This window comes from Sprattus sprattus (assembly GCF_963457725.1).
Source record: "Sprattus sprattus genome assembly, chromosome: 16".
Taxonomy (NCBI): domain Eukaryota; kingdom Metazoa; phylum Chordata; class Actinopteri; order Clupeiformes; family Clupeidae; genus Sprattus; species Sprattus sprattus.
In genome coordinates, this window is record NC_137914.1 from 7,138,159 (window position 1) to 7,152,038 (window position 13,880).

A 13,880-nucleotide genomic window follows, 5' to 3' on the forward strand; every position below is an offset into this window, starting at 1 on the left:
TCTTACACTGCAGCACACCACCACAACTGGATTCCAATGAGGCCTACATGATAACAACTATAAAGTCATACAAAGTAAGGAGGCAGAGTTTATTAGCAGACTGAAGAAGAAAAGAGGAGTCACTCCTCATCAACGAATAGTGATCGCGTGAAAGATTGGCTATCTGTGTGAAAAAGCTGTCAGTACATGGGAAAAGTGAACAATCTCTCTTTCCCACAACAGTCTTTACAACTTTGCTGAGACGTGGCGGAACAAAGGAATACCAATTGCACACACACAGAATGGAGTCTGACATTTGCCAGGCAAAACATTTGCAAAGGGTTTCAAGTACTTCGGGATTTTTATTAGCAATATAAAACTGACTGAAACTAAAACCTCAGCCATGTGTCTTCTCCTTCAAAAATATCAGGTCCTTTGATGTTTTTGGGTGGTGCCTTTGCTGATTCGCATGAAATGCATGAATTTATAATCCGAGAGCTGCGTTAGTATTGCAACATAAAGAGTTGATATTTCAGGCAACTATGGGAAGTTTAGGCAAGCAGTGTTCCACTTCGTCTCTCTGGATAGGATGGCATGATATTTGCACTAACTTGTACCGTGCCATCCTCTCTCCCCAGCACTGTCTGCTGTGGCAGGATGCACAGTGCACCAAAACATCCTAATATGAGTAAACAGTCATTACGCAGTCCTTTCAATTACCTGTTTTATCACGTCTGTGCAAGCTCAGAAAGTGTGATGAGTCGCAGATGCGGGACAAGATGGCATGCAGAGGAGAAGAACAAAATGGCAAGTTATCACTCCTCCTACCTTTTCCTCCTCTTTATTGAGGTAGAAAGGAGATGGATAGAAGGGAGGATAGAGAGGGGTGAGGGAGAGAGCGAAAGAGAGAGACAGAGAGAGAGAGAGAGAGAGAGAGAGAGACCGAGAGGACCATCAAGTGGCCCCCCACTCAACCCTTTTACGTGACAAGTTTGTTTACTGTCTGTACTCTCGAGTCTGAGAGCAATTAGTCTGTGCCGAGGCCATGGCCACAGAGACCTGGGCGGGTCAGGTGAGATGCGACAGCATAGTCATCCCCGTCTGCTTTTAAAAAACACACCACTTTTCATTACAGGCCTTCCCAGGCAAATGCTACAGGGCTAAGACAATTTTCCACCATCACATAAAAAGCTGGCCGTGAAATTAGAGAACCTGATGAACATCCAACGATCGTAGATTCGACTTGACCTGCTTAACACAGCATTTATATTTGCTCTTGCCAACCGTGCTGTGCTGCTCACTTAAAAGCCTTCCGGATTCTTTGCATAAACTTAAAAAAAAATGTGCGCCTCCAAGTGTAATAATCACTAAATGCACCGCATTGAGTTTTGCATGATTATGGATGAGCTTTGTAGGAAAAACAGCGAAATAGTCGCCGCCCGTCCACCCCACCCACAACAAAAACCTACAATGTAGGAACTTCCCCTCAGTACCTCAATTTACTATAAAAAGGACAGAACAGTAAACAGGAAATGCATGAACATCTGGACAGACATCACAAAATATGTCTGGTGTCTTCCTAAAGTCCAGGTGGGCGACAAGCTACCATCTGTACTCTATATTCCAAGAGAAAGTTCATCAGAACACTGTGGTGCTAACTCATGAAATGCATTAGGTTACCACATGAGGCAATAAAATCATCAGTTGCAACACAAGGTTTAATCATGCAAGTGGGTGTCTTTTATGTCACAATAACGGACTTCATCTGCTTGCATCTCACACAGGTGAAGGCATATTTCTAACCCCTGAGACCTTCATCTCTAACATCTGAATGCAGTTTAGATAGACCATAACTGTGCACTCCATCGACAGTCTGGAAGAGGTAACATTCCTTACCTTAGGAAATATGTATTCACCAGAAGGGGACCTGATCAGAAAAGGACAGCTAATGGAGTCCCCAAGCGCTTCCTGGTGCCAGAAGTATATTTCTCCTTAATTTATGATAAACCCACTTGAGTAATCTTCTTTGCCAAAGTGTTGAGATACAGGCTTTTAGCCAGACAGGCAGGTAGGAGGCCCAATCAGAACAGAATTACATGCAAATCCTCACAGAGGGCTCACTGCAGATGCTTAGAAACTACAATAGCATTTGAAAGAATAACAACATATTTGTACTCACTCTGCGTGCCAGTCCCAGTGCGATATAGCATTTCTCGCCTGCATCCACAATTTCCACCTCAAAATAGTGACTACGTGTGGTGAGAGGTTGCCGGGCTTGGGCCAATCCCACATCCATGATGCTCTTCCCTTTCCCTACATACTCCAGGAGCTGTGGAGAAAAAGACGGCACGGTCAGAGGGGAGACACTGGCAATTACCCCCCACATTCCATCCAAAGCTTTTATCATGTCACCCCACAAGACACTTTAATTCAAGGGTTAGAGGAAACCATTAATTCCTGTGGGGTGAGGGAAGCATTTAAATCTGAAAATACCTAATGCCAATGCAATGCCCATTTCGTCTCTTAGCATGTGACCCAGCTTTTGATCTAACAAAGCTAAATAAGGCTAGGTATCAGGCATTTAGCCGACATGCTGCCCTAAGTGATGGGACATACCCCTGAATAGGCTGGTCTAAATTTTAACATGTAAGCACATAGTTTTAGCACATAGTAATATATGACCCCTATCTTGCTTAGTTTATAGATGAGCAATGCCTATTTACTCAACAACTGTACATATCATATTTATTCACTTATTCCACTTACATCTGCACATACTCTGCACTTTCATTGCTATTTTGCACTTCTGGTGAGATGCTTAACTGCATTTCGTTGTCTCAGTACTTGTACTCTGTGCAATGGCAATAAAGTTGAATCTAATCCAATCTGAATCTAATCTAAACAACACAACAAAAATATATGACCCCTATCTTGCATGCATGAAAGTCCTAAAGAATCGATTACATTTGGGAATGAGTTCTGTGAAAACCAGCACTGTTGGTTAATGACTACACGAGGATGGTCTATTTGTGGCCATGAATGTTGGCTCAGAAAAGATGAATCACCAACTTATGGTTGCCCCTTCCAAAAATCAGTGTTTGCATCCGCTTACAAAACATTCTCATGGCATTGTGTCAGAATATGGACTACCGGTAGGAGTTTATGGGTCATCGTGAGGATTCCATGCAAGATCAACAGGCCTCCACAACTCCCACATGATATGCCATGATGAAATCAAGGCTACCCAATAAGATGCTATGGTGAAATCTAGGAGATGCCAAGTGACCTCTCAGATTCTGTGGTGTTCCCCATAGACCCACCATGGCTCATGAGAATTCATATACGAAATGCCTTTGTGCTTCTCATGTTATTAAATTCACCAAAAACGTACAGTATGCATATTTGGTTATTATGAGTAAAGTGGATTGCACCATACAAAAAGTTTGTACAGCATTAGGTTTGGCAGCATCATTGAACCCACCACCACCACCACTTAGAATGAACTCTTAACTTTTTATTCTTTTTACAAGTGAGACCCTTTGGAGAGAATACTAAATTATAATGAGCAGATTAAGGCTGCAACTCAATCGGATGCCAATTATCTTATTTGCACAATTTTCGAAAGTATGGTGATTGCATTCAGAAAAACCAATCTTGGACCAATACTAAAGAATACATAGCATCTTGGCATACCCAAGTGGTAACTGTGGCCAACTAACCCCACATTCATTCTACTTTTATGACCTACGCTGCCCTTATTTGCTCCCTCCTACGATTCTGTTTGTGACAAAACCTCTGCTGCTGATCCACAAAAAGCCCTTTTAATTACCTTCAGATTTTTCAGGCGCATTTGGTCAATTACTCTGTGATTTCCATTTGCTTTCACAAAAAAATCACCAGCTGCTTGGGTAATGGAAACATTTTTCCTGATGCTGTTTACCATTTCCTGTCGTCCTTGTTTATCTCTTCACCCCAATGCCAAACAGTGAGTTACACAAGCAGTCTGGGAGGCGGTGGAGAGGTGGGTCATTAAAAATACATTCAGGTAAAGATTACTGACATTCCACATGATGGGGCACGCCAAATGGGATATCTAGCTTGATTCCAACATAGATGACTTTCAAGTTATCAGGTTGCACACAATGATAAAAGTCTTTGAAGTAATCTTATAATCACTACATTGCAATCAGCTGAGAAACATCTGCTATATCCATCAGATTCGCAATCCCTACACAATGGGAGATGGCCTAATCTCTAGTTTTGATTTCCTTCAAGATCAAGTTGTTGGTTTACCATATTTACCCCCCACTATCTAGTCAATAAGATGGCTACAAAACGCACTCGTAAAGACTTTGGTCAAGGAAAACTTGAGAGCTGCATCTCTCTAGCTGGCCCACATGACCGTGTTCACACTGCTGAGTAATGCTGCTGCGAGAGTGGAGTGCGTGTTGTGTCGATGCTCCTGGCATTTGCCAAAAGCTACCAGAGCAGTATGCTTCAATGCTGACAGATCCCAAAGACTCTCCACGTCTGTGATCCTAGAGCTGAGGCATGTATGCGTGGTGGTGTTGGTGGTGTGGGGGAGGGGGGGGGGGGGGTGTTGTGTTGACCTGCTGCCCAGGCAACAGGTGTAACACTCCAAACAAGCTTCCTGTCAAATTGTGGAACATCTTGGAAAGCTGGAACAAGCCGGCTCAAGGGTGGAGTAGTTCTACTTGTTTGGCTCGGTTTCACAGGTCGGAGTTCCAGCACTTTACCCATGAGCTTTGATTGGTTGCGGGGGAACTCCCTGTATTAATGTGGATAGGATCTCCTGGTTGACCGACACAATGAGTGAACTGCAATGTTCCTTCAACATTAATGGTCAAATGAAACTTGAAACTTGGTTATGTCTTGATTTTTCCCCATTCTACTCATGAGAGGATCCTGATTTGCAGGCCCTGCAGCCAAAGGGTGTGCCATGTTTGTGGTAGTGCTTTTGAGTTTGTGTTTTACAACACGGAATTAGCCTAATATGGGTTTGCACATATTTAACATAGCATTATATTTAAGAACAACAAACAAAGAGTTGTACACTTAGTTGAGTATTTCTACATATGTGTGTGGCCTGAATATACACCCCTCACAGGTTTCTAAGGTGTTCCCAAATATTTTAAATGAACTACACCCGTAAATCAATGTCAACTCAGAAAGACAGCCGTTCGAGAGCAGGTGGAAGAAACCTTAGCGCCTTTCTAAAATGAAAAGGTCTGTTTTCTCAATATCTTTGGTGGACTTAATTTGTATTTCATAGATTGTTTTAGTGATGCTGGGTTTGAGACAGACAGGAAATGACAAATGATGATAGCCCATCGTGTTCCAAAATACAAAAACAGTTACACTGACATCTTTCCAATGCCCCAGGGCCTGACGCTGTGTTGTGTCAGCCTATTCAATAATAAACACCTAAAACAGCCTATTTATTTAACTTTAAGCTGGCCCCACCCAAAGGTATGCCTTTTAGACTGGAGGTAAATATGAAGGGAAAACATCAACATATGTACATCATCAGTTAAAATGATGATTGTCTTGGGATGCATAGAGCTGTTGAGTTCCGCAAACATATTAGGTGGATGGTCAATTCAGATGTGCTGATCGGCAAATTAACTTCCTCAAACAGTCACCACCTTTAGCTGATTTCTTTGACAAAAATGAAAAATGTTTTTTTCCCCATTTCATAACATATGGCATTTACCAGAAAAAGAAAAAAAATATTGTTTAATCCTGTACAATCTTCACCATCTTTAACTGCTTAATTAAACACCCTCAAAACACCCTCAAAACCCTACGGCTTTCAAATTATAACTGTGAGAAACAGTGTAGTTAAATATTCCAGTTTCATATTATAACTGTGAGCAACAACAGTCAAGTGGTGGAATGTCAAAGAGAACAATATTCAGTCCCCTTAAGAGAGACATTGACAGAAAATTAAATCTTGTAGCATAATCAGTTAGGCGTCAAAGGCATATCTGGTATGTTTCTCATCATTGTTGTGTGACTGTGTACATGAAAGTATAAGGAAACAACGATAATAGGAACGAAATAGGAACAAAGATTATAGCACATTTGCTTGAACCTCTAACAAAATACTAGACAGAAAACACTAGACAAATGGAAATAATCGGGTCTTATTGCAGCAGCAGCATGCCAACTTCACCCTTCCACCGTGAATATGGGGTTTCCTTATTTCTCACACCGTCTCAGTTCCCAGCGAGGGAGGGAGGGACGGATGAAAGGACAAAAGGAATGATAAGAGGAGGAAAGGGAGAGAGAAAATGAGAACAGGACATCTACGATGCTCCCACATGTTCAGTCTGGTTGAGTTTCAACGGGAAATACTCAGCGTATGGGAAAACAATGAACTTTTCGGGACTACATGACTGGCCCAGCCCTGCCGTATGTCCCTACTGTAAGACAAAAAGGCAGCCCTATTAGCCAATGGCAACAGATAACATAACTTTTTGTCAAACAAGGAGCAGTCATTGACACCATTTGTCCGTTTGAGATGAAGGTGGTGGATCTGGCAAAACAAACATTAAGAACCTTAAAGTGATACCCTAGCCTACAGAAGAAAGGTCATCATTTAATGGGGCTTACAGTAAGTATCAAGAACATTAGCCGAAGAGGCAGCATTTGCAAGGCATGAATCAAAATCCCTTGTGAGCATACACAAGCCTCCGTCACATCCTCTCTTCTGCTGTCCCTTCAAAAGCCTCCATCCCAAATCCCATGAACAGGAACTGTGACTAAACAACCGGTCAAGAGGGAGTCAATCACGCACACTTTGAAAATAATGAAATGTGCGTGACGTTGTGATGTGGGCATAAAGCCACCTGCCTTGCTCTTTGAGTCACAGAGGCAGTTTCACACAGTCAGCAGTGCTGGCAACACTGACCAATAACCACAGAGCATCTAAAACAGCAGATGAAAGACTAAAGTAAAGGGGGGGGGAAATAGCCACAATCAGGGCTGGTGCTTTGAGTCACCACAATGTGCTAAGGTGGGATTTCCTGGCTTTAATCAAATCTTCCTGGAGGAATGCGCTGAGAAACTGCACTTGAGGTAGCCAGCGCAGAAGAGGCCAGGTGTGTGTGAGGATGCGTGTGAGACTACATGGGGAGGAGATGAGCCAGCACTTCCTCTGCTCCAGGTACCCGCCTGTGCCATCCAACCCCAAGACTGCTGGGATTAAGGCTGTTGAGCATATCTCTACTGCTGTGGCAACCGTGTGTGTGTGTGTGTGTGTGTGTGTGTGTGTGTGTGTGTGTGTGTGCATTGAACAGCACGTACGCAGCAGAGACAAGCCAAACGCCTCCACACAAGACAAACATCAAGTAGGAGGAGTGTGGCTGCAAACAAGAACTAAACTAAACATGCAAACTTATTTTGGGAAGATTTTAAATCAAATCTCATTTATAAAGATTAAACAGCTCTCCTCCAATATTTCTCCTCGGTGCCATTCATCAAGTCAGCAGCACAGATATGAATAAATCATGTCAATAATACATTTAAAGTTGTGGCTCTATTCAGAGCTGGCGCATGAGTCACACTTTAATTGTGAGGTAATAACTTTGGAGAATTGTTTTGGAAAGGGGAAAATATATATTTGAAAAACTGTAATCCTATCCTTTACCAGCCTTGGGTGCTTATGAGGGTAAAGAGGCGAGGCACTCAAACTGTGTCTGTTTTTTGCCAAGAGAAAGCTCAACTTTAGAGCTACCCACCCTTGCTGGCAGCTCTGTCAGTGTCGTAAAGGTATTTAAACCTGCCAGGTCTGTTGGAAAACAGTTCACCTTCAGTTTTAGATACGTCATGCAATCAGTCCTAGCACACCATTCCGTGAAATTCCCAGGCAGGCTTACAGCCAGCTTGCCTTGTACTAAACTAGGCCCTGGTCACTAAATAAACAAGAGAGACAATGACGTTTATACTACCTTCAGTTTGAATTTTATGTTGTCCCACTGAAAGGGGACAATCCAGGTCAAGTCGAAGCTTACAAAATCGCTAGCCTGCCATCCTGGGACAGTCAAGGTTTCCCTTCAGGCTACAGCATCAGGCTCAAAATGTAACAACACCCTGCCCGACAGGGTATCAGAAATGATCCCCTAAGTGAAATAAAATTCACTCCTTTATTCTCCTTTTCTGCTCTTTTGACTTGCTATTTAGAGGAAAAACCTTGACCACCGAACAAACAACTCACTAATTTCCAGAAAGAAAAAATGCATTCCCATGTACAGACCGCACCCGAATATTAATCACACTGCTGCAGAAAGTAAAAAAAAAAAACCTGTTTAAAACCGCAGCTAATAGTCGGAATTTTACAGTAGTCTAGATGTAATGTTACAAGCAAAGTCTATGGGACAAAAAACTAACGCTAGCCAGTATTTAAGTTAAGCACAACACAGCAGTTCCGCTTAAGACACCCAAATGGCTAGCAGTGGCCCTGAAAATACAGAGGAAGAATGGCAAATTTGAGTAAGACGCATATTTATGATGATCGTAAATGTTAATGTTTTATTATTGCTTTCTTGAATAGGTCTACCTTTTCTACATTTAAATCGTCTTATTTAACCAAAATCTAAAGAATTCCTGGCCGAAGGGATACCATAGATTAAATCCCTTTGCAAGCCCTGCAATATAATTGTTGTGCTGGAACAACTTTCTCAGTTGTTGCTTCCTAACCTTGGAATTAAATTAATGTGGGACGTTGACCTACCCTGCTGTTTAATTCTGAGTCTCTCCTTGTAAGGAAGACCATCAAATGACTTCGCAAAAATCAGGTCTACATCATTAGCAACATCTGCCATTTTGCACTTGCTAGCTAGAGAGCCGCCTTCATTTTCCCTCCATGACCTAGCTTAAAACCACATTGTGAAATGAAAGCAAGTAACAAACTCAAGAACTCTACATCTACAATTTTATTTACATTATGCACAATCAGAAACGGTATAGCAAATAACAGAAAAAAAATAAGCATGAGATTACATCTCATGATTTCAGCTGCTAACATCGAGCTTGAATTCCTCCAATGTAGGGGCAAAAGCATATTGTCCAATATATGTCTAGCTTTGCAGCACTGAAAACAAAGCATATTCTGAGGTGCCATTGAACCTAAGATACACTCAGCGTCAATGGTTTTGAATGGGTCATTCTACCAGGGGCTTCCATGGGAGTTAAGTAACGTAATACTTAATTACATATATAATTGACAAACTTTTTCATATTTGAAAGGGGGCTGGGTTTCCTGTGTAGTCTTGCAGCAATGCTCTCTGGGAGAGATCATATTCGGGGAAACCACAAGTATTCAGGTGGGGCAGGCCAAAGACTATAAAGGTCTGGCTGTGATGTCACCACATCATAAGTCGAGTTGGAGGAGTTTCTATTCAATTAAGTTCCAAAAGTCCTAAAGCCCCTGAATTTCAATCTATTATGGAGTCTGTTACAAAGACACTAATCCCTACCGTGGGTGCAGAGAACAATCCCACAAAATCCTTTGCCTCTATACTACGGCTGACTTTAGATTAAACATAAGATTATACAGTGAGCAACGAAAGGTTTTTCTAACCTAAAAAAACCACATCTTTAGCTGCTTGTTACAACCTATGTATGTATGTAGGATAAAGGCCGAATTATGCTCTGTTTTAGACGTAACGCATAAGCACGTAAGATACATAACCCCCCCTTGCGTGGTAAAATATCCCCCCTTACGTGCTTAAGTGCGTCGCCCAAAATTCCTGACTATGCGACTAAAACACTACGGCCCTACACAGCTCGCAAAGGCTGTGATTGGCCGGCTACCACAACCTTTCACAGAGTCTCACGTTTCCGGGTTAATAGCATACTACAGCCTTTTTTAGACCCAGACATTTTTTTAAATCATGAATACCCTGCAGACCGTCTCACAAGCCGTTTCTTATGGATTAGGAACAAACATAACAGAAGAGGTCCAAAGACATGAACTCCTTTACAAATCCTCTTTAAACACTTATAGAACGCTTAAATTACCGCGAATTTATGGAGAGAATATCCCATTCTCACCCGCGATTGTTTGGAGAGAATGTGGTCATTCACGAACAAATAGGTACTTTCATATTCATTTTCCGCCACTTGTGAGTCATGGTGATATCTTTCATTGAGTTCATATTGACGTGAATCATCAATTGCACCAGCGAGATTGATAGAATGAGCCCGGTCTGCTCATATACAAAAGTTAACCTGCCGTTACCTTAGAGAATATCCCATTCTCACCCGCGATTGTTAGGAGAGAATGTGCTAATTCACGAACAAATACTTTCATATTCATTTTCCACCACTTGTGAGTCATGGTGGTATCATTCATTGAGTTCATATTGACGTGAATCAATCAATTGCACCCGCGATTTTGATAGAATGAGCCCGGTCTGCTCATATACAAAAGTTAACATTAACGTGGGCTTAACTGATGGCCAGCACCATTGTAGTTACAAGCATTGACAACATGATGAGATTCTCTCACCGTTTACCACCTCATCTTTGAATAATGTAACTCATAAACACATCGTTTAAAGCCTGTCGCAGTCATTAAAAGATGTCAATAAACGAACTTTTGCGTCATGTGCTGTCTTTTTCGCCACTGGTACTGAATTGCCAACATTTGTATTTTGTGTAACACATGTATTCATAACATCAAGCCTTTCGCCCACTACACTTTCATGCTCCGGTAAGTTTTTTTCCTTTGTCCTGCTGCAATAAATAGGCTTAGGCCTACTTAACTCAAAATAAATCTACAGTTCTGGCGTCAATTTGCTTTGCAACACGCAACACAAGCCTTGCAACACGGCTCTGCGTCTAAAACGAACCTTAAATCAAAACTTGTCTAAAACAAGTTCCTTGTGTAAATTACGTGCTTAGGCGTTACGTCTAAAACAGAGCATAATTCGGCCTTAATGAGTGAACAAACCATGACGACGCCGGGCAATTATGAAGAATTCCAGTAAAAGGGGTACAAAAACAAAAGGCATTAAAAAGAAATAACACCAAATTATCAGAGCACAGAAACAGTTTAGTTCCGACACCTACGACCAGCCAGCCTTAGTAAATCAAACACGCTAAGTCTGTGTATACCAGGTTGTGAATTCCTCCTGCCACACACGAGTAAAGCGGCCTCAGAGTCTAAGTCCTTATCCCAACTCTCCCCCTGCAAGAACTTTTAAAAGTTGGTGGGTTGCCCGTCATCCCAACTATGTCTTCCGTGATGTATACAAGGGTCATAACGGAAATCTTCAGGAGATCCAATTGTCTTGACTCATGTGTAACATGTGTCCAAGTTAGCACTAGTGTTGATGACTAGATCTGAGTAATTGGGGGGTCGGGGGCTATGGATTGAAATATCACTCAGGCAACCTCTGAGTCCTTTGTTTTGTGTGCTCTGTGGTTATCAGGCTGGCAGACATTCATTACTGTCTCTAGTTGACTGGGACGTCTTGAACGTCACTGTGAGCAAAAAACACCCTGACACTGCTTTTAACATCATCTAAAAACTGGTTTGCAAAACTATCATTATTGTGATTTTGTAAGCATGACGCTTTCACAGTACCGTTCTCTTCAATAAAAAAAAAAATCTATATTCCGTTTCTGCTCCTAGCGCTTTTGAGATGCCGACACCACCCCAACTCTGACACAATCCTGATCACTTGGGTAGTGGAGTGCTCTTGTTAAAATGTTTGCAATCCCCCCAATAGTTGTAATCGGCAAAGTGACAACCAACACGCCCATGAACATTGCAGTGGAGCTTGTGTTAGGCGATGACAGATTAACTGATGTTAACCCCATTTAAGAGAATGCAGACAGCTCCACGATTTTCTGTCATATAGGACCATTTACCACTACCACCAACAGCCAAAGGTTAAACAATTCACATTCAAAAACATGATAGGTGTTTGTAAGAGAAGAAACTAGAGCATTTTTAAGCTAACAAAGTTGACCCTGTAGTCTGACTAGTGATGGCTATTTCAAGTAAATTAAACATGGTCTTTCTTTTATTGCTGTTACTGTCATCTTTGTCGTGTAGGCTAGTGCAAACTTTTATTTTCAGTGATTATTTTAATGTAAATGTTTTCAGTTCAGCAACTAGCTTCTCTGATAAAGGTTGGTTGTCATACAGTAAGGTCCTTCAAACCCTTCTGAGAAGAGGTACAAAAATATAATATTACGCAATCGTCAATATTATATAATCTCTAAACAGTTAAACAAAAACATCCTTTTATTTAAGAAAACTTTGCTTCACCACACAGTCTCACACTTGTGTCTCATGAAACAGCATTTTCTATGCGTAAGTTAGCCATGTGCCAGGTTAGTGTGTACTCTAGCCCTTTTGTCAGTCTATTCAAAGTGACTGAATTACTAAGATCTGGGAACACTGGCATAAGTGCCTTTTTTAGCCCTTCTTTCCTTGTGTATTTATATGTATTTATGATTGTATGTATGTATGTATATTTATATGTAATTTATTGATTTTATGTATTGTACATCTTCCATGTGGGCCTTGAGCCTGTAATAAAGTGTATTACTAACTGATCAAAGTGATTTTTAGGAGAGGCTATGCTGTATGTTCTCAAAGCAGGCGCATTAGTTATGTAGGGCCCTATGAAATCCATAAAAAATTAAAATTAGTTTTTTTATTATCATCAAATCATATGTCCAATCAGGACACAGGCTACTGTGCTTTTACACACATTTTCCATCTGTCTAGGTGATAGACCCATTTTGTAATAGGGTAAGCCGTAGAGGGTAGCAATGCTAGCATAACCCCAAAGACTAGTTTCATTTAAAACCCATGGGTGCCAGTGTCCATCACTAGTCCGCCACCTAAGGTGTTTAAGGTGTTTAAGGCTTACTCACTGCAGGTACCCGCTGACAACAGTTACATTCATTTTAAGCCTGATGGTTATTGTAAGAATATTAGTATTAGTCTTATGTGTTGGTCTATGAGTGACTGGATTTCCTCTTCAGTTCACAGTGCATAGGTATGCGTCAGTCAGCCATCATTGTGGCAAACTATTCATTTTGAAATCACAGAACACGAAAGGTTGATTTTATGAGATTTACCGAGACATTTACACTACACATTTACACAAACAGGAATTTTGAAACAAATTACACTCCATGAAACATGAAATGCATTACTGCAAAAATTATGTTCACATGTGAGATCATGTCTCTGTACTACTCTGGTCCACTGCTCGGTTTTGACAAACCAGTATCATGGAATTAGTGGCAGTGTTCCAGAACACTTCTGAATGCTCTAGAGTGTAGACTATTATAAATGTTATATTATCATTGTACACTATTATGTTTCTTCAGTTCACTGTTATAGGTTGAACTTGATGTCTCATGGGTCATCATAATTATTACACGCATTTGTGTGTGTGTGTGTGTTAGTGTGTGTGGAAGAAACACACATAGCTATAAACACAAGGCTCACACAAGTAGGTCAGATTTGATTTGAATTGCTGCCCTGCGCCTTGTTCGATGACAAGCTCTCATCCAATAGGGGGTCAAAGCTTTCTTTTTGAAGGGGCACTGTGTTAGTATCCGCGTAATGGCAGCTACAGTATGCTATGGCCGACTGCAGCTGCACTGCAATCACACTCGCATTTTCTTGTGGAAATGCATCTGTAGTTGAAATTGTTGCCTTTGGCAGAAAGTCCAAAGACACGCACTCAAGCAGACAATTGCACAAAAGTGGTTTCCTCTGTCAGTCCTTTTAGGTGGTTTTTCACAAGAGTGAAAAAAAACATGTCAACTAGGGGTTCTCAAGCAGTCCAAACCAGCGGCTGCATTTCGTTTCTGCATCAGTGTAGGGCAAACTAGCCAGACGCAGA

At 41.4% G+C, this 13,880-nt stretch overlaps 1 protein-coding gene across 2 annotated transcripts in view; it reads right to left on the reverse strand.

The window, feature by feature from the left end:
* spryd3 (SPRY domain containing 3) overlaps window positions 1-13,880 on the reverse strand; it is a 40,776-nt gene that overhangs the window by 15,742 nt on the left and 11,154 nt on the right. For both annotated transcript variants that reach the window (XM_080854006.1, XM_080854005.1), the window contains one exon: window positions 2,159-2,308. In XM_080854006.1, coding sequence (XP_080710132.1) covers window positions 2,159-2,308 — 150 coding nt within the window. The remainder of the gene's footprint in view (window positions 1-2,158; window positions 2,309-13,880) is intronic.